Raw genomic sequence first — 21,976 nt, forward strand, 5'->3', positions numbered from 1 at the left:
CCAGGTTTGAGAGCCTGGGAGGGAGGGCGAGCAGTGGTGTGCGAGCAGCGGCAGCAGCGGAGGTGAGCTAGGGCAGCTGGGGCACATTTTTAGGGGTGGCATTCTGGCGCCAGCCATGCCGCCCCAAAAATGTGCCGCCCCAAGCACCAGCTTGTTTTGCTGGTGCCTAGAGCCGGCCCTGGGTATGGGACATGCCAATGTACCCTATAGGTATGCCAAGAGACATGTCCTCAGTGGCCAGAGCCCTTTTACCCTTTTACTTACACATCTAGTGCTGCATCTCCCCACCCTGGTAGCATAGATGTAGTGTGTCCCATACCTTCCAGCACAGGGGGCCTCACAGGATGTGGTATGTCCAGTACCCCCAGCACAGGGGTCCCCAAAGGACATGGTTAGGGTTAGCACCGAGGTGTGTCCCCTAAGCCCCAAGAACAGTGGTCCCCACCAGGGGACGTGCTATGTCCCACACCCTGCCCCCCCCAGCACAGGCGTCCCTCCAGGGGATGTGGTATATCCCGTGCCCCCAGCACAGGTGCCCCCCTCGCATGTCTCAGACTGGGGGGGGGGGGGGCTTGTGACGATAATCGGGTGCCAAAGCCCCCTTAGACAGCAGCAGCCGGAGCCTCGGCGATCCTACAGTAACTTTCCCTGTTGGTGCTACTGTCTCTTTAAGGGTGGGGGGGACGCCTCTCTGCCTCCATGGCGACGGGATGTGTCACTAGAGCAGGACGGTGACGCACGCGCAGACTGGGCCAAGAAGCAGAAGGCTGCGGATGTCAGCGCATGCGCCATGAGTCGACCGAAGTAACTTGTAGCCGGGCAGCGGGGACAGAAACAAAGATGGCGGCTTCTGGTGCGGGAGTTGTTGCTATGGCGTCCTGCAGGAGGTAGGGTCCGACCCACCTCCCAGGGCCTCGGAGGGGGTGGGCACCCTCCATGGTATGTGGTGTTAGGGGGGTTTCCTCGGGCTGTAGGGATGGGGGTGAGGTATATGGGGGGCTGTATATGGGGATTACTCTCTTGAGGCTGGGGCCTGCATATAGGGTGTAATGTATATATGGGAGTTACTCTATAGGGGGTTGGGGCCTGCATATAGGGGCTAATGTATGTATGGGAGGCTGTATACAGGGGGTTACTCTATAGGGGGTTGGGGCCTGCATATAGGGGATAATGTGTATATATAGGGGGCTGTATATAAGGGATTGAGGTTTGGGGCCTCCATATGGGGGTGTAATATATATATATATATGGGGGCTGTATATAGGGGTGATTGCTCTCTCTCTAGGGGCTGTGGGATGATGGATAGATGCCTCTGCATAGGGTTATGGAATGGTGTATAGGGGGCTGGGGCTGTAGGGGGTCTCTAGGGAGCTGGAGGTCACATAGAGTAGATGTGGTTTAGGGGGCAGGGTGAGGGAACGCTGGAATGATCAGTAGCTGGGCTCTGCACAAGGACACTGCCCTGCCCCTTGTACTTGGGTTCTCTCCCTTCAGGCAAGGGGCTGGCCGGCTGGCAGCAAGGGGTGGGTGAACTGGGTAGGATGAAGAATGACGGAGGTGAGTGTGGCTGGTGGGGGAACATCACAGAAAGTTTTGAAAAGAAATGTTCTTTATTTGAGTGATCCGTACAGAGATTGCCTCAGGAGATGAAAAGTCCTTGCTGTCTGGGAAATGAAAAGTCTTTGCTGTCTGGCGCTGTCCGTGGAAGTGCGGCCTGAAGAGACTACTGGTCCCAGCCAGCCATGAAGCAGGGCTGCTTAGATTGAGAGGGAGCACTGCATGCTGGGATCTGTAGTCGCTGTGGGCAGCACCTCTATGTATAAGATGGAAGGCGGATGCAGCTTTCTCCATTTTATACACATTTTGGGCAGCCCTTGGGCTCCTGGCAACTTGACCAATGCCATGCTCAGATGGGCAGAGTCTGCGCACTGCGCCATCCTACTTGCAAGGGGAAGTGTCACATGACTTGGCTTTGACTGGCCAGCTGCTCTGAAGTCCTGGCCTGGTGTCCCAGTTCATGGCACTCCCCTGTGCTTTCCCTTTCTGAAATGCCACATACTTTGTCTTGAGGCCATTGAGCAGTAGCAGGGGCCTGTGCTGTTTTTTCTGAAGCAAATCGCAAACGAATCGTGCTCCTCTTATCTCAATATGTATTGCAGAGATTTGCTATTGTGACACGTTTGTGGCTTCCCAATTGCCATTATGCTGGACCGGTAGGAACGTCATGATGACATCAGGGATAGAAAAAACACTGATCCTCCTGCTCCAAAAGCATAGACCTCTGTTATTTGAGTTAAAAGGGAATCCCCATTAGCTTTTGTGAATATCGGGCCTATGACACACAGCTGAGTAGGTCTGATTCCATGCAGAAGATGGCAGCATTATGCGTACACATTAGCCAGTTAACGACAGTGTATAGAATTGTGCCGATGGACCCTAATTAAGGCTTCTAGCTCTCTTCGATCCTATGTGCCAAGTATTGGCTGGCTTCATTGTGTGGGGTCTGTGCCCTCTCCACTGTTCTGTGCCGGATGCCAGAAGGCAGGAATGGGCCAGTGCTCCTGTTCTAGAGAGAATGGGGAATCAGTAAGTTTCTTTGCCAGATATGAGCACTGCTTCTGGTTATGAGCTCTGCACTGGCAAAGCCCAGCCCCTGCCAGAGGCGGTTGGTGGGAGTAACTGGCAACCCACGTCCTGACTAGAGGCTCAGTGACTCACCCTAATCACCTCTGTAGTTAGCGAACAATGCGAGCCTCACTCGCTCAAATCCCTCAGCTCAGTTGAGTGAGAGGTGAGGGGGTTTGACAGTAGCACCGCGTGGGGAAAAGTCTGAATGGAGAGCAAACTGGGACCGCTGACAGGCCTTAGCCATGCCATGGAGAGACCCCTGCAGGAGCGGAGTCTGGTCACCAGGGCCCGTTCAGCCCTTGGCCTCTCTGTCAGACTGACACAAGGCACCCATTGATCCCCTTGTGGTGCAGGTTCCTGCTCAGTAATTGCAGCAAGATCAATGGCTCCTGCACAGGCCTCGGAGGGTATGTCAGTACTGTGATTAGACACGCATGGCTGGCCCGTGCCAGCTGACTTGAGCTCACAGGGCTCGGGCTAAGAGCTTGTTAACTGCGGTGTAAATGTTTGGGCTTGGGCTGCAGCCTCAGCTCTGGGTCCCTCTCACCTCGCAGGGTCCTAGAGCCAGGGCTCCAGCCCGAGCCTGAACATCTACACTGCAATTAAACAGCACCTTAGCCTGAGTCAGTTGGCACAGGCCGGCCGGGGGTTTTCATTGCAGCGTTGACATAACCTTAGTTACACCTGCCTGGAGCTTGGTGGTCTTGGCTGGAAGGCACCAGAGCCCATTAACTCTCTCCCTTGAAAACCTGCTGAAAGGGGAGTAAAAGGCCGTCTCAGGAGACTGTCCTCGAAGCAGAGCGGCAAGGGGGGTAGATGGCGTGATGCCGCCTCTAGCTAGGCGCAGTCACTCCTGGCTCTGCTGTGTGATGGTGCTGGTGCATTGTGGGATAGGGAGAGCCTGTGCCCAGCTTTCTCTCTTCACTAGCAGCACCACCTGTTGCCCTCCTGAGGATACCGCATCATTTCCCACCCAGATGTGCAGTATCCTACTCTGGTGGGTGGAGTCCCATGGGGCCTGTCTCACTGCAGACCCTTCCTCCCTTTCCCTTGTGACATGGACCAGTTTGAGACGCTCTGGGCTGGGCTCTGTTGCCTTTCAGAGGGTTTCCCAGAGATTCTGGTGGCCAGAAGTCCTGGATGAAACTGCCATGGGAGCCTGTTCCTGGATCATCCTGTCTTGTGTTCTAGGGCCCCAGCCAATGGGAATCTCCACCTGGACAGCCACCGTGGAGGGGTGTGAGCTTGGCGCTGGTGGGGAAGAGACGCTCGCAGATTGTGAGAGGTATGTCTGGTTGTGCTGCCTCAGAGCCCCAGTCCCTGCAGCCCAGCATCTGCGCCTCAGCCGTGGCCAGTACCTGATGCTGCAGAGGAAGGTTTCTGCTTCCCATAATGCAGCTAGCCAGCTTCGAATTCCAGAAAATCCACCCAAGTTACACAGGGAGTCGGCGCTGGAATCCAGGAGCCTGGTCTCCCATTCCCTTGCTGAACCCACTAGACCACACTGCCCTCCTGGAGCTGGGATTGGCAGTCTGGAGTCCTGCCTCCTGGTAGCTGGGCTCCATTTGAGTGACACTGGCTTTGGTCCGCCACGCTGACTCGTCTTTCTCCTGTTTCCCCAGGATTCTCCTCTTCATTGTCTCTACGATGCCCCAAGCCTCTGAACACCGGGTCAGCCGGGCTAGAGAGCAGGTCATCACATCGCAGCCCAAGGCCACCACCAAGCTCCTGAATGGACACCGGGCCGTGAGCCAGGAACGCCACACCTCAGTCTCCCCTGCACTGGCCAATGGGCTCTCCATGGCTCCCAAGCTTCGCCCACTGCCTCCCCGGCCCAGCCCGCTGGACGATCGGGGGAAGAAGCAGGAGCTTGAAAGGGGCCGTGCTTCGAAGCGCAGCGACCAGCTACGGGGCTCGGTGCCCAGGCGAGGGCCAGTGAAGGCTGACCATGCGGTCAAGGTGCCCAACCCCCCACAGCCTGGCACCATGTCAGGCAGCGCCTCCTTCTCCCTGCCATCAGGAGTGTTGCTGGTGGAACGAGACTCTGAGCGTAGGAGAAACAACCTCGCCCGCTCCAAATCTATCAGCATCGGAGACCTGAGCCAAGCGGGGGGGCGAGGGGAGGAGCTGAGCATGGTGCTCAGTCGCCTGGTGCTCCGGGACCGCAGCCCGTCCTGCAGTCAGAAGCTGGGCCTGGGGCCCTTGGCTCTCCAGCGGAGCTCCTCGCTCAGGAGGGTCAATGTGTCTCCTGGGCTGGATGGGAGGCCCGCAGGCACACTGCTCTCTGTCCGCACTGAGGGCTGCACCAGGACTCACACCCCCGATCCTCAGGTCTCCGAGTACGTGCACCCCCAGGATGTCCCAGTGGCTGGGAGCCCACCCCAGGGCAAGGTACCGCCTCCAGCTCCGAGCAGGCCCGACAAGAAGGTGTCCGCTGTAATTGCTGTTTGACATCTACTGAGTGGGGCGGGTAGCACTCTCCATTGCCATCCTCCCTGTGCTCTGCTCCCAGGCCTGCTGGGGTGGATGAGCCTCGTTACTGCAGACTGCTAGAGAGTGGCAGTACCTGGCCTGATGTCTGGGGGCTCCAATCTGGGGCTTCCTCAAGGGGGAGGGGGGCTTGCTCCCATCTTGCCCCAGCCCTTACTTTCTATGGTGGAGTCTAGGCCAAAGGCTCCCCCTTGAGCCCTGGTGCTCTGTGGTTTTCCCCCAAGCTGCCCCCAGCCTCCTCGTTCCGTGAGAACCCAGCACCTTGTGGGTGGGATCCTGGGAAAATGAACTTGTGGTCGCAGTGATTCCGGCTTCAACCTGCTGAGCAGGCAAGTGGAAAGCCAGCGCCACCATGGACTCTCCCAGTCTGCCCGTCCAGCTGAGCACTCTGCCTCCCATAGAGCTAGCGACAGAGTTGCTGCTGTCAGAACGACGCTGCCAGGAGGCAGAATAGCCGGGTGTGCTGGGTTGGCGGGAGGGTGATATGCCTCAGCAAGGTTGGCAGCTGGGACTTGGAGGTGGAGTGATTTTTTGAGTCCCTTGCTTGGCCGTGCTTCTCCCAGGAGCATCCTTCCACCACACCATGCTTTCAGCGTCCTCCTATCTGCCCTCATACACCTGCAAGCCTGTGGGGACTGGGCTGCATCAGAATTTAGTCGCCGGGCCTGCGGGAAGTCTGGGGGGGTCTCTGGCTCTGCTGAGTAGGAGCATGGCATGCCAGCAAGCAAGCAGTCCCAGCGTGGATGATATCCCTATGGGCCCTGACTTGCCTCGCAGCAGCGACTTTGGCTGCTCCAGGAACTGCATCCAGCGCTCCATCGGCTGGGGGGCCCTCAGGGTGGGAGGGGCGGAGAACCAGCTCGTGGTTTCAGTGAAGACATCTAGCTAGTGGAATTGCGTGTGAAGTTAACAGATGCCCCGACAATTGTTGGATTGTTCATCCAGGAGACTCTGGGATGTGTGATGGGGGGGCGGTGAGTGATGTGCAAAACCACAGAGGTCAGCAATGGCCCCTCAATCTCTCTGGCTACTGCAGGAGTGTCCCCTACAACAGATCTGATATCCAAGGCTCTGCCCCAGGTGATCAAAGTGTCCGAAACTGTCCAAATGCTCACTCAAATCTTGAGCTACCAGCTTTGGGATTCCCCCATGGCCTGACCCAGACCTTCCCCTCAGCCCCTGCCTGCAGCTCCTCATCTTCCCTAGCAAAAGAACCTCCCAGGTGTGTCCACCAGGCACTGGCTGGAAGTGTAATCAGTTCCTTCTAGGAAATCTCTTATGTAATCTGTCTGAGCACAGGCGTGGGGCTGACCACTAGGCATGGCCTGTCGCCCCGGGCAGGGCTAGCCGGCTACGCAGAAGCTTGGCATGTGCCCACCTAGCAATCCAGTGCACTATGGCAGCCCTGAGACAGGTCAGCCCGGGGTAGCTGGTTTCTCCCCCACCCCCATCCCTTCTAGGAGTGTGTTGTGCCTGCTGCATGGTCGGTGAGTGTTTGGTTGTATTTTCCTTCTCTGTTCCATGGTTCTTCAAACACCCATTGTCCCCAAAGTAGCACTCCTTGCTAATTAATCCCACAGAGATGAGCCTCGAGCAGGGCCCGGAATAGCCAAGGGAAATCGGATCAGCTAATGAGCTGATGGTTTATAGAGGCAGAGGGAGGGCCCTGTGGTCCCTTCAGTTGGTGCCGCAAGGCAAGCTCAGCGCTCCGGCTGCCTGCTCCTCCGTGCGGCAGGAGCCATGCCAGGCCTGCAGGGAGCCACCCTGGTGGAGCTGCCTCGAAAGCTGCACCGCACGTTGGCCACCAAACGAGAGCTGCAGGGCAAGGGGGCGGATATCTCGGAGTCGGTGGTGCACACGGCGGTGATGGGGCTGCTGCTGATGACCAGTGAGGTAATGCACCATGCTGTTCCTTCTGCTGGCTGTAGGCAGTGGGACACCTCCAGCCTCTGGGGGCCATGAGTTGGCTGTGTGCATGTGTGTGTGGAGGGAATGGATTGGGCTGGCTGTGTGTATGGATGGGCTGGCCATGTGTGGCCATCCTCCTGGGGAGACATGAGGTAGAGATCAACCTATTTACAGTATTACGGCACGGTCTCTTCCTGCTCATGCTTTGCAGTCCCTTTCCCAGGTGTTCATCCCATCTCTCTCTCGTCTTCTCAGACACACCACACCCTCCTCCTGGGCTCTGGGCACATCGGACTCCGCAATCTTGGCAACACGGTAAGCACCCGGCGTTCAGTGCAGGGGAACCCTGGGCAGCGGGACACCCCCCCACACACACAGACGCTGGGGGACAGGATGTCCCCTGTAGAAGGCTTTCTGAAAAGCCATTAGCCTGTGTTTGATGGTGTCAAAAATATCAGTTGGTGCCTGGGAAAGCGTTTGACATGCAGAGAGGCTGGAATTGGGAAGACTCGAGGTAGCACGTCCTCCCTGCATTGCACCCCCCTCTGCTGTGCCCAATTCAGGCCTGATTCTCCCTGTGCAGCCCTCACCATTGTTCACACCAGGGCAAGATTAGCACTGCACCATGGTGTTTCACACCCGCTTTGTACTTGTGTCAGTGACGCAAAGTGCAGAGAATGGAGACCTGGGCTGCCTGGTTTCTACATGACTGGGGTCATGATTCCCTGATGTGCTATGTGGGGGTGCCCCTTCCCTTGGGGGTGCCCCGCCAAGGAGATCTGAGGTCGCTGAGTGCTGTAGTTTCTCACACGAGTCTAATGTCATCATAGTCTATGTAACCTCCCCCAGTCGTCCCTTCCTCGGTGTTCCCGGGTCTGTCCCTTCCCTGATGCGATGAGCACCCTTGGAATACTGCTCACCGGGCACTGTTCTCCCACTGCTGCCATCTCTGAGCCAGCGCCTGCCTGCCTGCTTTAATCTGGGTGGGATTGGGAGTGCAGCAGCCTTTCCCCAGCAGTGCAGATGGGCTCCCGGAGCCCTTGGGCTGGGACAGGTGGATGGGGGCGGTGATCAGGGGCTGCGCCTGTTACTGCCAGCAGTATGGTGGGCCAGAGCCTGCACATGCCCATACAAAGACCCCGTTGAGTCCAATCAAAGGGCCGTTCCTATGTTGCATGGAGGAGCCAGCAGTTGTGTTGTGAGTGGAGCTGACACCTGCAGCCACCTTTCCCACCCAGCTGTGGTTCCCCTTGCACCCCCTGGGCTTGTTGCCTCTGCGCTGTTCCCTGCAGCCCCGGCACTGGAGGGCACTAAACCATCCCAGGCTGCTCTGGGGGCTTTCTGGCCCCCTGCCCAAACCCTGCTGTGTCTAGCACCGTGTCACTGCTGTGTGTCAGAGGCCCTGTGCTGCTGATGGAGATTCTCCTATAGCCCAGGTGGCAGGGGTTTGGCTGAGCCGAGTTCTCCCTGTGTTGTGTGAGAGGCTCCAAGAGTCCCTGGTGCAGCAATGAGTAGCGGCAGCTTGAGTCTAGCTGGGGAGGTGGTTGAGCAGCTGCACATGGCCAGTGACTGTCTTCCTGGTGGTGTTGGGGGGTTTGATCTCTAGGGACCCTCCTCCCCATCACCAGCATTGATCCGCTTCACTGTGGTGACCCCCTCCTTTGGGAGCCCATTGGTGCCCCTGCTACATCTGCTGCCAGCCAGCCCGGTCTCTGCACAGTGGCAAGAGATCTGTGGCTTCAAGAGCACCCTCTTGTGGCTGTCAGGATGGCCGGGTTTGGAGGGGGATGCTTGGAGCAGAGCTTGGCAGGGTGAGCTGGCTGTGAGGGGTAACGGTGGGTCCCAGTGCCCACGTACCTGCACTCTGTGGGCTCGCCGCTCTCCATGGCTCCTGTCCAGTAGGAACTACAGCCCCTCCTGGGCTGGCCAATCCCAGCTGCCCAGGTGCTGCATGCAGAAGGCCAGGGGAGCCAGTGCCTGGGGTGTGGGGCCCGCTGTGACTGCCTACCTGTGCCCCTGCAGTGCTTCATGAACGCTGTGCTCCAGTGCCTGAGCAGCACCAAGCCTCTGCGTGACTACTGCCTGCGCAAGGAGTTCCTCCAGGAGCAGCCCGGCGCCTCGCGGGCCCAGCAGGAGCTCACGGAAGGTAGGTGAGCTGGCCAGACGCCTCCCTGCTGCTCCCCAGCCCTGTGCTCACACAGCTGGCTCGCTGCCCAGGAGCTCCCCGGGGCCTGGGTCTGGCTGCTGTGGGAGCTAATCCCCGCGCCAGTGACCAGGGTTATGTAAGCACCCTGCTGAAGTGAGGCCAGCTGGAAAGTCGGTTACATAAGCAGCAGGGCCGAATTCCCTGCCGTGGCAGTACTGGTACTGTGCCCAGCATGGGAGCGGGGTGGGCACAGGTGTATGGAGGATGGGCCCTGAGTGCTGAGCGTGTCCGTATCGCTCTGGGCACTGCAGGGCAAGGGCAAGGCTGGAGGGCCGTCACAAAGCATGCGGGAGAGATCTTGGTGGCAGAGTCAGGAGTAGGATCCAGGCATCCTGACTTCTCCTGGGCTCCGCTCACTGTCCTACGCTCCCTTTGACCCCATCTAGCTGTTCCTTCACCCCTCCCTGTCCCCCAGTCTGTGCCACATGCAGGGGTTTGGGGGCAGCAATACCCTGTGGGTCTGGGGATATTTCCTGCTTCCCCCTCCCCCCCGCCCCCAGGGCTGCTCCAGCACAGTCCAGTTGGAGCTTGGCCCCTCCCCAGAGGCAGGGAATCCTGCCCCATGGCTGCCATGCCAGCTGGGGTGAGTGAGCTGGCTGCGGGGTGGTGCAGGCGGGGTAACGTGGCTGGTGGCTTGTCTCCCCTCAGCATTTGCAGATGTCATCAATTCCCTGTGGCACCCAGACTCCACCGAAGCTGTGAACCCTGGGCGCTTCAAAGCTGTCTTTCAGAAATACGTCCCGTCCTTCACAGGCTACAGGTGAGAGGGCTCCATGTGCGCCCTGGACCCCTTCTCCTAGAGCACCATGGGAATGCAGCCACTTCTGGGCAGAGTTTAGCAGCCAGCATAGTGTGCACCTGGGAGGAACCGGTCTGGCCAGGGCATGGGATCCCTGCGATGTCAGGTCTGTGCAGAGCAGCCAGGACCTCCTCTGGGTCCTGCCTGACAGTCCCTTCCCGCAGCAGCCTGCCGGAGCTCCGCTCCTCTGCCTTGCTGAGTGAGGGGGGGCCAACAGCAGCAGTGCTGGGGTCAGAGCCTGGCTGTCAGAGCTGCAGGGAAAGCCCCACTGCTGATGAACCTTGAGTGTGGAGAGCTGTGGGGCCACGGGAGGGGACCCTGAATGTGGACAGTCCTGGGTGGTAGAACTGAAGCCAGGGGAGGGACCCATTGTGTAGAGGGTCCTGGGGGGCAGGGCAGGGCTGGGGGAGGGGACCCAGTGTGTGGAGGGGACAGGGCTGAGGCTGGGGGAGGGGACCTAGTGTGTGAAGGGTGCTGGGGGGCAGGGCTGGGGAAGGGGACGCAGTGTGTGGAGGGTGCGGGGGCTGGGGGAGGGGATCGAGTGTGTGGAGGGGGCTGGGGACAGGGCTAAGGCTGGGGATAAGGTGTGTGGAGGGGGCTGGGGACCCAGTGTGTGGAGGATGTGGGTCTGGGGTAGGGGACGCAGTGTGTGGAAGCTCTTGAAGGGTGGGGTGGGGCTGACTGGCCATTCCTGTCTCTAGCCAGCAGGATGCCCAGGAGTTCCTGAAGTTTTTCATGGACCGGCTGCACGTGGAGATCAACAGGAAGGGGCGCAAAACTCCCAGCATCCTCTCTGATACCAAATGGCCCTCGGTGCTAGAGGACTCGGACCCCCTGAGGTGAACAGCCGAGCTGGTCGGGGGCTGCGACTCGCAGGGACGCAGCGAAATGTGGCTCGTGTTGTGAGCTGGTCCTTGTAGCCCTGCACTGAGGGTCTGAAAGCAGCAGGACTGCCCTTGGCAAGGACTCCGTCGCTGCGCGGCTGGGGCTGGGAGCGGGATCCTGGCCAGTGTCCTGGCTGGGTCTGGTTAATCTGACCTTAGTTTAGGCTCCGGGGACAGGAGCGGCGAGAGCCCCAGGGCCAGCAGGCAGCTCTCAGTAGATTTGGAGCGTAGGGTTCCCAGGCTCCCCTCCCAGCAGCTGCATTGTCGCCCAGGGGGCAGGGAGCCTGCGGCGGGGCCAAGGGGGCAGGTGGGGAGGAGATTGACAATAGCACGTGGTTTGCTCTCAGCCCGGGGGCTGCCTGCTCGGGGCCTGGGGGGAGGAGTTTGGGGAGTCTCAGCCCTGGTAGCAGGATAGGAGCCCCCAAGGCACAACCCCGCCCCTGGCTGCCTCGCAAAGGGGCTGCGGAGAGCCCAGGCTGGTGTGTGGAGGGAGCTGCCCTTGGGGTTCCTCCCTCAGCAGCCCCCCACTATTGTCTCCCTCCTAGTGATGACGAACGAGCCAACCAGATGTGGAAGCACTACCTGGAGAGAGAGGACAGCAAGATAGTGGGTGAGCACAACTGCCCTGTCTGGCCCTAGGGCTGGGGGCTCTGATGGGCGTATGGCCTCCCCTCCCCCATAGGCAGCACCTGACTCTGGCCTTTGGGGAGGCTGGGAGCGAGTGTGAGAAGTTCCCAAAAGTGGGGGAGGGGTACTGCTGCTGGGTCTGTGGCCCCGCACAGTGCCGGGGAGGCCACAGGGGAAGAGGCCCAGCGAGGCCTCGGGGTGGAGTGCGGGTGGCCCTCCCACTTCTCAGGAGCTTCCGCTTTTATACCTGCTGTCCATGCCCTCCCCCCACCCAATCCCTCTGGCCCTACAGCTGGGGGCTCTGATGGAAGTGTAGGCTCCTCTCCCACCCTTCTATCCTCTCCGCCCAGTCCCTCTGGGCCTGCGGCTGGGGGCTCTGATGGAAGTGTAGGCTCCTCTCCCACCCTTCTATCCTCTCCGCCCAGTCCCTCTGGGCCTGCGGCTGGGGGCTCTGATGGAAGTGTAGGCTCCACTCCCACCCTTCTATCCCCTCCGCCCAGTCCCTCTTGGCCTGCAGCTGGGGGCTCTGATGGAGGTATGGCTCCATGCCCCCTCTGGGCCTGCGGCTGGGGGCTCCGATGGAGGTATGGCTCCATGCCCCACGCCCCCTCTGGGCCTGCTGCTTGGGGCTCTGATGGAGTTATGGCTCCATGCCCATCCCCTTCCTTGGGCCCGCTGCTGGGGGCTGAGCCAGAGGAGAGCCCTGACTGGGACAGGCAGACTCTGCCAGGACTGTATCTCCCTCCAGCCCCTTATGCAAGAGGATGGGGCTTTGATCTCGGCATGTGCCGAGGCTCTAAGTGCACAGCATCCTGCCCCTCCCTGGAGCAGGGTGATGGGCAGGGGAAGGCTGGGTCTAACCAAGGCAGCAGACGAGCCCCAGATGGGCACAAACTCTGGAGTGTTGCCCCTTTCTCAGGTGGCATGGGCAGGATCCAAGCCCCTGGGGGAGGGGAGAGGCACACACGTCCCCTCTTCCATCTCTAGCACAATCTGGCGTGGAGTAGCCACTGGTGACGGAACCTGGCTGGGGCACTGGACAGTGCTCCAGCCACTGACACCCAGCAGCTCAGCTGGCATTGGCTGGGTCTGGGCCCCTGGGTACGGCGGTGCTGGGGCGACCCTCTGGGCACCGGCATTCACAGCTACCTTGGAGCGAGGGGAGGAGCCGCGTGTCCCCTTGGCTCCTGTCAGGGGCATACTTGGTCCCAGGACAAGCTGGGCTGGCAGCAGGCACTGAGCAGGGGACGCGGGGTGGGGGAGACGCGTGCTCACCCCGTCCCGTCTCCCTCCCAGATCTCTTTGTCGGCCAGTTGAAAAGCTGCCTCAAGTGTCAGGCCTGTGGCTACCGCTCCACCACCTTCGAAGTCTTCTGTGACCTCTCCCTCCCCATCCCAAAGGTAGGGGCTGTGGGGGCTGGGCCAGCCCATCCTGGCTGGGGTGCACGGGGAGAGACCCGCTGCCCCCTCTGTTCTGGTTCATCCTCTTGTCGGCAGCTGGATGCATGGGCGGCTGGTAAACCGGCCGTTGGGGGAGGCTAGCTCCCGGCCCCTTCCCTTCTGCCCAAGGCCCTGCTCCTCGCCCTCCCCTTTCCCTGCTCCACCTGCAGGAGCCCAGAGCACCCTCACTCTGGCCTCCCAGCCCCAGGCTGCCCAAGCGCCCCCAGACCCAGAGCTCCGGGCGGACTCCAGCCCCCTGGGCCGCGCAGTCCCAGCCCCCTGAGCGTCAGGCGGCTCGGCCCCGGCCCCAGCGCGCTGGGCGGGCCCCAGCCCCGGAGTGCCGAGTAGCGCGGTCCCAGCGCCAGCCGCCCCGAGTCCCGGCGGCCTGCCCCAGCCACAGTCAGCCTGGGCTACGGGAGAGCGGGAAGGAACTGCAGGAAGGGACGTGGGGGCAGAGCGTGGGCGGGGCCACACCAGGCTAATTGGGGAGGCACAGCCTCCTCTGGCCTATGATACCTGCCGCCCATGGCTGGATGCATAGCACCGCCCTGGCCTGGGGACTGTGTGTGTGGGGGGGGCATGCTTCCTCCCAGCCCAGTGAGGGTTGTGCGTGTGCCCACTCCCCTGCTGCAGCCTCCCTGCGCCCTGGCACACCTGCTGCCCCTCCTTGCTCCTGGAGCAGCGCAGGGCTGCCCCCTCTTTGCCCATCAGAGGGACGAGCTGAGCCAGCCTTGCGCAGACAGTGCCCTGGGGGGGCTGAGCCCCCTCTCTGGTCTGTCCCTCCCCTCCATGCAAGGGCTGAGCCTGCCCCCCTGCCCTGACTCCGCACACCCCTCCCTGTCAGGGCTGAGCCCCCGCCCCCGCTCTGACCCTGTGCGCCCCTCCCCTGCTCTCCCTTGCAGAAAGGCTTTGCCGGTGGGAAGGTCTCTCTCCTCGACTGCTTCAGCCTTTTCACCAAGGAGGAGGAGCTGGATTCCGAGAACGCTCCGGTAAGGGAAGGGCCAGAGGCCCCATCCCGTTGGGTGTGTAGGGAGGGGCCCTTGCCCCACTGTGCTTGGGGGGCCTTAACCTCTCCATCCCACAGGGCTGCGAGGAACATCCCATATGGGGCGGGGCACTAGGAGCTGGACCAGGTCAGGCTGCAGAGGGCTCCAGCATCACTACTGCCTCTGTAGGGCAGTAACTGGTGCAGCACCAGCTGGGGTGCTTGGAGGCTGAGATCCAGGCACCAGGCGGAGGGGAGCGTGACTGGGAAGGGGGCGAGCAGGGAGGGACGGTAGGAGGCTGCTTGGAGCCTTGACAGAAAAGCACCAGGAGCCTGCAGCTCATGCAGGGACGTGGGAGGGCAGCTGGCACTGGTGTAACTGAGCCAGGAGGCTCTGGGTCTGGCTGTGCCAGCCACAGCGGGGCTGGAGCATCAGCACAGCTTGGCCTCCTCCCCTGCACACTCTGAGCTGGGCTGTCCTGTGCCTTGGAGCAGGTCTGTGACAAGTGCCGGCAGAGGACGAGAAGCACCAAGAAACTGACCATCCAGCGCTTCCCCCGCATCCTGGTGCTGCGTATCCTGTCTGCTGTGGCGTGGGAGTGCTCTGGGGGGAGGGGAGGAAGGGGCCGAAGCCTTTTGCCTTTGGGTGGCCCATTCAGCCCTGGCTCGGCCCTGCTCAGCATCTGGGGATGTTGGGATTAGCTGAGGTGCGACTCCTTGGGTACTGGCTATTGCTTGCCCCATGGTCCACAGGCCTGGCCTTACCCAGCACATGGTGTTCTGCAGCCCTGCGTCTGGCTGGGCTTCCTGACAGCGTCCCAGCACTGGAGGCGTGGGGACTAGTAGTGCAGGACACAGCAAACGTGGACGTGGTAGAGCCTGGGTGGCAGATGTCTGCTCGGTGCCTGGCCGGGATCTGTGGCCCAGGTAGGTGTGGGTGTGTCCCTAGCACTGGCAGCATGCAGTGTAGAGAGGGATGTGCTGGATCCCGAGGAGGTAGGCTAGCGCAACTTCCTGCAGGCTACAAGCCATCCTCCCCATCAGGACAAAGGCCACCCCTACCTCTTGGTCCCCTTGCCCGTTACCTCCCTTAACCCTGCTGCTCCGCTGGCCAGACCTGAACAGGTTCTCCACCACCCGGTACTCCATCAAGAAATGCTCTGTCTTCGTAGACTTCCCTCTGCAGCGACTCAACCTGAAGGAGTTTGCCAGTGAGAAGGCTGGTAGGTGTCCTGGCACCAGCCCACCTGGCATGTCCTGCGCTCTCCCCCCGAGCCAGATCTTGCAGGGCCCTGGCTGGGGTGGGGCGCACACAGGCTCCTGACCTTGTTCTTGGGAAGGGAGACTCTCGCATTGCTCGACCAGCTGCTGTAGGCATTCGCCCCAAACCACCTTGGCCGGCAGGCCCCTGGGGTGGCTCCAGTGGGGCGCAGAGCAGGGCTGAAAGGGCTAACAGCCCGCAGCTAATACCCCACACTTGGCCCATGCCCATGGCTGGTGCTATTGGCATGTGCAGTGGGCAGGGCCCTGGTGAGGAGGGAGGGGCTGAAGGGAGCAGGTGGGGCCCTAGTGAGGACAGTTCTGGTGCAAGGAAGTTTCGCGCCCTTGGCGAAACTTCCACCTTGCGTGCCCCCCCCCCAGCCCTGCAGCAGCTCCTCGCCCCCCCCCCCCACGGCAGCTCCCCCGCCCCCGGAGAGCCGTGTGGCAGCTCCCCACCCCAGCTCACCTTTGCTCCGCCTCCTCCCCGAGCACGCCACCCCTGCTCTAATTCTCCTCCCCTCCCAGGCTTGCGGCGCCAAACAGCTGATTGGCGCCACAAGCCTGGGAGGCGGGAGAAGTGGAGCAGCGACGGTGTGCTCGGGGAGGGGGCGTAGCAGAGGTGAGCTGGGGTGGGGAGCCCCGCGGCAGCTCCCCTCCCCCGCCCTGAGGCACCCCTGCGGCTGCTCCCCACCCCCCCCGGCCCAGGGAGCCGTGCGGCAGCTCCTCACCCCAGCTCACCTCTGCTCCGCCTCCTCCCTGAGCACGCCGGCCCCGCTCTAATTCTCCTCCTCTCCCAGGCTTGCGGCGCCAAACAGCTGATTGGCGCTGCAAGCCTGGGAGGAGGAGGAAGTGGAGCGGCGACCATGTGCTCAGGGAGGGGACGTAGGAACGCTGTAAAAAAAAAAAAATATGGGGGCACCGCTTTTTGGTGCCCCCAAATCTTGGTGCCCTAGGCAACCGCCTAGTTTGCCTTAATGGTAGCACCAGCCCTGGGTGAGGAGGGAGGGAGAGGCTGAAGTAGGGTTACCATACGTCCGGATTTTCCCGGACATGTCCGGCTTTTTGGTTGTCAAATCCCCGTCCAGGGGGAAATTCTCTGACACCCACTCCCACCTCCTCCCGGCCTTTCAAGGAGCGTTCAGGGGAAGGGGCGGAGACTTTGGGAAAGGGGCGGAGTTGGGGTGGGCCCAGGGCGGGGAAGGGAAGGGGGCGGAGTTGGGGCTGGGGCGGGGCTCCTTGGAGTGTCCTCTTTTTGTCATTTTAAAATATGGTAACCCTAGGCTGAAGGGAATGGGGAGGGGGTGGGGCCTTGGTGAGGAGGAGGGAGGGGCTGAAGGGAGCAGAGAGCAGATGGAGCCCTTGTGAGGGGGGAGGGGCAGAAGGGAGTGGGCGGGGCTCTGGTGACGGGGAGGGAGTGGCTGAAGGGAGTGAGGCGAGGGGAATGGGGGGGCCCTTGTGAGCGGGGAGGGGCAGAAGGGAATGGGGAGTAAGTGGGGCTCTGGTGCGGGGGAGGGAGGGGCTGAAGGGAACTGAGGGGGCTGAGGAGAGTGGGAGGGAGGAGCTGAAGGGAGGCAGCAGTTCAATGAAAGTGTTTGCCATGGAGCTCTGGGGGATGGACTCCGCAGCCCAGGCCAAATCCAGCCAGTTCAGCCCCATTTCCTAGGAGCTGGGTGGGTTCTGGGGGAACCAGCTCCCTGGGCACTGAGCATCCTCCTTAGGGCTCTGCAGACACCCAGGGAGGGACTCCCTGCACTGCTGCTGGCAGCTCACTCTGGTTGTACCTGGCCCGTGGCTGGGAATGGTGCTGAGCAGACAGGCAGCGCTCCCCCACAGCACGCCCTAGAGGAGTGGAGCATCCTCCTTCCGTTTCTGGAGGTGGGGAAACTGCGGCACAGGGGACGCAGTTTACCCAAAGCTGCAAAAGAACTCTGTTGGAGCCGAGGTTAAAACCCAGATGTTCTGCCTCCCTGGCCTGTGTTCAGCCCACACTCTTCCCAGAACCACCATCCTGGGCTGAGAATCTGGGACTGCAAGTGGGTGCAGCCAGGCATGGGGCAGAAGGGCAGTGTCAGCCAGGCTCAGAGGCGGGCAGGCTTGGCTGCCCCCAGGGCATGGCGTCTTGACCCCTGCTGGCTCCGCTAGCTGGGCCTAGCTTTGCAGAAGGCTGAGGCAGATCCTGTGCTAGGGAAGGGGATGCCAGACCTTCCACCTAGAGCGAGGCTGGAACCCCCAGCCAGGAACTGCTCGACACACGCAGGGAGTTAGCGGGGGTGGCCTCTCTCCATGGCAGGGGCTCTGGGGTAAGCAAGGGGGTTCACTGCCTGGAAAGGGCTCTTGGAGGGGAGGAGGAGGTGTGTCAGAGGGGTGGCTGCGTGGAGAAGGCTGTGGAGGGTAGGGATGTAAATACCGTTTTATAAGTTAACCGTTTAAACTATTAAAATGTTTTGTTTAAATGGCTAACCAATTAAGCGGCTGGGGCTGAGATCGATCTGGCCGGTGTGGTTGCGGCTGCTCCGGCCAGACAGTGCAGGGTTAACCGGTAAAACTACTACTTACTGGTTAACCGGTTAACATTTTACATCCCTAGTGGGAGGCGTTGGGGGAGTGCTGGGGTGTGGCTGCATGGTGAGGACTCTGGGGGGGGGGCTGGGGGAGTGCCCTGGGGGCTGCGTGGAGAAGTCTCTGGGGGAGTGGTCAGGACTCATGGGCGGGGGGCGGGAGGCAGGGCAGTGTGGGGGGCTGGGGGAGTGGTGAGGACTCTGGGGGAGTGGTCAGGACTTGGGGGAGGAGGGGAGTTGGGGGGGCTAGGGGAGTGGTGAGGGCTCTGGGGTGCTGGGGGAGCGCTGAGGTGTGGCTGCCTGGTGAGGACTCTGTGGGGGCTGGGAGAATGCCCAGGGGGCTACCTGGAGAAGGCTCTGGGGAGTGGTCAGGACTCTGGGGGGGACGGGAAAGAGCTTGGGGAGTGGTGGGGGGGGCTGGGGGAATGCCCCGGGGGCTGTGTGCCAAGGCCTGAGCTGTTGTGTGTTGCAGGGAGCCCGGTGTATAACCTCTACGCCCTGTGCAATCACTCGGGCAGCGTGCACTATGGTCACTACACCGCCTTCTGCAGGGACCAGTCCGGCTGGCGGGTCTACAACGATTCCCGGTATGTGGGGGGCAGGGTGCTCCTGCAGCCATGGCACTGGGGTGGGCGCAGGGTGAGATCCTGAATCCCCTAGAGGAGGCCAGTGGGCCTATAGCTGCGGGTCTGTCTCTGGGTGTGATACTGGGACGTGCTGCAAGGAGGGAGGGTCCAGCCCTGGTATAGTGGGGTCCTGTGCCCATTGGGCATTCCTAGGCCCTGCACCGATGACAGGCGTTCCTGGAAGGGGCTGCCCTTCGCCTGCCGGCTGGCTCCAGGGCTCCCTCTCTCTCTCTCTGGTGCACTGGCTCACTAAACTGCTCTGAAAGCTGAGAACCCCCTGCCCTGGGGCAGCCAAGCCTGCTCCCTGGGCAGTGATGGCACACAGTGCTGCTGGCAGCTGCTACTGTGTGGAAATAGAGCTTTCGCTGGCATGGCCCTGGCCCTGGGGGGGCGCTCGCGGGCTAGGCCAGGCCGGGTGCAGAGCTAACGCCATCTCTTCCCTGCAGCGTGTCCCCACTCAGCGAGAACCAGGTGCAGTCTAGCGAGGGCTACGTGCTCTTCTACGAGCTGGACGACCACCACGGGAAGAAACAATGAAGTGTTGGACCCTGGCGCCTGCGCCGCAACCCTCTTACCTCAGAGACTGAGCCCGGCTCTCGGGGATCCTCAGCCCCCCACAGGCCTGGAGGCGGTGTGGGGGATGGGCAGCCCACCTGCTCACCAGTGCCTGGGGGAAGATGAGACGTGCCGACCCGCTGGACAGGGGCAAGGGGCCTGGCCTGCCCATCGCTGGGTATGGGGGGGAGGGGCCTGGCGTGGCCCCTACCCCTGCTGTTCTGGCACAGTGGGGGGGCTTTGTGCACACAGTAAGGCTGTAAATAAATCCCGGAGCCACCCCCCAGGCAGGAACTTTTTGTGAATAAATTTACTAAGAAAAGTGCCCAGGCTCTCTGTGGGGGGAGAAGGACCCTGCTGGGCGCTTGGGCTCATCTCTTCCCCCACCCCTGGCTGGCCTCGCCTGTGTCTGCCTGGCGCCAGGACCATCTGCTGCAGGCCGAGGTGGAGGAACCTGCATCTGCTGTCCTGGGCCTAGAGGCTTAGTGCCGAAGGGACGGGAGAGCCGAAGCACGCGCACCTTGCACGTTATGCTGGGAAGGAAGCCCGGGCTCAGTGCACATGGCCAGCCCCAGGTGAGATCGGCCTGGCCAGCAGACGGGGCCCAGAACACAATGCCGTTGGCATGAGAAACACCGAGAGCCTGGTACGGCAGTCCACGCCATCCAGACCATTAATGAAGATATTGAACAAAACCGGCCCCAGGACCGACCCTTGGGGCACCCCGCTTGAAACCGGCTGCCAACTAGACATGGAGCCATTGATCACTACCCCTTGAGCCCGACGATCTAGCCAGCTTTCTATCCACCTTACAGTCCATTCATCCAGCCCATACTTCTTTAACTTGGCGGCAAGAATACGGTGGGAGGACGTATCGAAAGCTTTTGCTAAAGCTTGCCCTGGGGTTGAGCACTTGGCTCAGAGCCAGGGGGAGGGAATGGGCGCAGGCCTATTTAAGGAGGGGGGGGGAATTGCTCTGGGCCAGGGGACTGACCATTGCCATGTGTAAGAGGGGCTCACAGGAGCACAAGCGCAGGATGGACTCTGCCTAGTCTGCACACCAACTGGGTGGAGCTCAGATGGAGGGGGTGTGTCTGAGTGTGTCCTATATTTGTGTTGTTTCCAAAGCTGTGTCACTCGAGGACTTTCAGTGTAAAGTCACAGTGGTTGAGGGTAGTTCTCTGAAAACAACTGCTCAGTGAGCAACAGCAGTCAGAAAAGCCAACAGAAAGGGAGGCACCACTAGGAAAGCGATAGTAGCATCCTGATATTTTGTCATTATCTATCTAAATCCCTGGTCTGCCCATGCCTGGAATACTGTGTGCAGATCTGGTCACCCCATCTCCTAACAGATGCATTAGAACTGGAAAAAGTACAGCGAAGGGCAACAAAACAGATGAGGGGGAAATGGAACAGTGTCCTTTGAGGAGAGATTAAAAAGGGGTGGGGGACTGGTCAGCTTGGAAAAGAGACAATGAAGGGGGGATACGATAGGTCTATAAAATTGTGAGTGGTGTGGAGAAAGTGATGAGACTTATTTACCCCTTCACATAACACAAGAACCAGGGGGTCACCGAATGAAATGAATAGGCAGCAGGTTTAAAACAAACAGTTGGAGGTACTTCACACGACAGTCAGCCTGTGGAACTCATTGCCAGGGGAGGGCATGAAAGCCAATGGTATATCTGGGTTAAAAAAAGATTTAGCTGAGCTCCTGGAGGTGAGGCTCATCAAGGGCTATTAGCCAGGATGGGCAGGGATGCAACCCTATGGCTCTGCCTGCCAGAAACTGGGAGTAAACGCCAGAGGCTGGATCACTTGGTAATTGCCCTGTTCCATTCATTCCCTCTGAAACACCTGGCACTGGCCGCTGTTGGAAGACAGGATACTGGGCTGGATGGACCATTGGTCTGATCCACTATGGCTGTTATGTGGTTCAGCAGTTCCCTTGCTCAGCCTGCGTTGTCCCAGAAGGGGTTAAACTAGCAGCCAGGAGTGCCCACAGCCGCAGTGGAGGTCTGGGGGAGCGCTCGTGCTGCTTTCAGGACTGAGGATGACTGTGTTCGCATCCCAAGGAAGGGTTCAGATAAGGAGTCCGGGAGTGCACCTCAAGCTCCCAGTGCTAGAAACAGAGATGGCTCTGCCCTGCCCCAGCTGGCTTGGGGCCACCCAGCCACTGAGTTTGCTGCTGCCAGACTGGGGGCCAGCCCAAGGAGGATGGGGCCAGTCTGTAACAGGAGATAGCAGCCAGCAACCTGCAGAGAAGCCTGGGCATCTGGGAGTGCAGGTCATCTGTGTGGGGTTCTGTGCCCACCTGCAGTATGGGGATGCATCCCTCCCTCTCCTGCTGGAGGCTGCCACCTTGGTTTTGAGCTGTTTATCCATATTGGGGTAGCACCTAGGAGCCCCAGCTGTGAACCAGTACCGCCTGGTGCCAGGCGCTGTACAGACCCAACGGCGTCCCTGCCCCAAAGAGCTTCCAATCTAAGTATAAGACGAGATGACGGAGGGAGAGAGAGATGGGCACAAGGAAACAGAGACACTGTTGGTCAGTGTGATGGGCAGTGATCTCAGCTTGCCCTGGTCAAGTTTTCCAGGAGTCAGGGCAAAGGGGAGTTGTAAGGAGGGATTTGAAGGCTAATGAGAGCTGTGCAGATGTCTGAGAGGAGCTATTCCCGAGTGAGAGGGGCAGCCTGGGAGCAGCCAGGGGACGGGAGGGGAGAGGGGTGACCTGCTCAAAGCAAGGGGCTAGGGGAACGAGCAGCAGTGGTCTCAATGGATATGACCAGGGCATGGCTGTGCTTGCCAAGGCCAGCAAGTAATTGAAATGTGAGCTGCTGAGAGCCTGGCCGAGGGGTTTAGCTGGGTGGAGGAGAGGACAGGCCGTGTCTTAGAGATATTCTGCAAAAAGAATCTGAGACTTAACCAGAGCCTGGCTGTGAGGAGCTAGAGCGAGGTCCAGCTGAGGGGCCTGACCGGCAGGATGCTGCTGGTGTCCCCTGGGTGTGAGT

The 21,976-nt window shown here is 60.7% G+C and overlaps 1 protein-coding gene across 16 annotated transcripts; it reads left to right on the forward strand.

Moving 5' to 3' along the window:
• Nucleotides 1–748: 748 nt before the first annotated feature.
• Nucleotides 749–19,287, forward strand: USP21 (ubiquitin specific peptidase 21). 16 transcript variants are annotated; one of them, XM_065574161.1, is made up of 14 exons: nt 756–887; nt 3,820–3,913; nt 4,251–5,019; nt 7,282–7,341; nt 9,049–9,172; nt 9,881–9,992; nt 10,733–10,870; nt 11,461–11,525; nt 12,839–12,942; nt 13,884–13,970; nt 14,462–14,540; nt 15,082–15,189; nt 18,257–18,371; nt 18,857–19,287. In XM_065574161.1, exons 2-14 carry the CDS (start codon nt 3,831–3,833, stop codon nt 18,945–18,947), a joined length of 1,935 nt encoding a protein of 644 aa, XP_065430233.1. In that variant the 5' UTR covers nt 756–887; nt 3,820–3,830; the 3' UTR covers nt 18,948–19,287. The 16 variants fall into 16 exon arrangements, with proteins under 16 accessions (XP_042699329.2, XP_042699330.2, XP_042699333.2 ...); XM_065574158.1 differs by having other exon boundaries at nt 802–939; nt 4,251–5,055; XM_065574160.1 differs by having other exon boundaries at nt 802–939.
• Nucleotides 19,288–21,976: the final 2,689 nt, after the last annotated feature.

This window comes from Chrysemys picta, chromosome 20 (assembly GCF_011386835.1).
Source record: "Chrysemys picta bellii isolate R12L10 chromosome 20, ASM1138683v2, whole genome shotgun sequence".
NCBI lineage: Eukaryota > Metazoa > Chordata > Testudines > Emydidae > Chrysemys > Chrysemys picta.

Coding starts and splice junctions, on each gene's coding strand:
- USP21 (XM_042843395.2), top strand. CDS start 784: ATGCGCCATGAGTCGACCGAAGTAACTTGTAGCCGGGCAGCGGGGACA. Junction 5,065..7,281: donor CCGACAAGAAGGTGTCCGCT/GTAATTGCTGTT, acceptor TCGTCTTCTCAG/ACACACCACACCCTCCTCCT. Junction 7,342..9,048: donor TCCGCAATCTTGGCAACACG/GTAAGCACCCGG, acceptor GTGCCCCTGCAG/TGCTTCATGAACGCTGTGCT.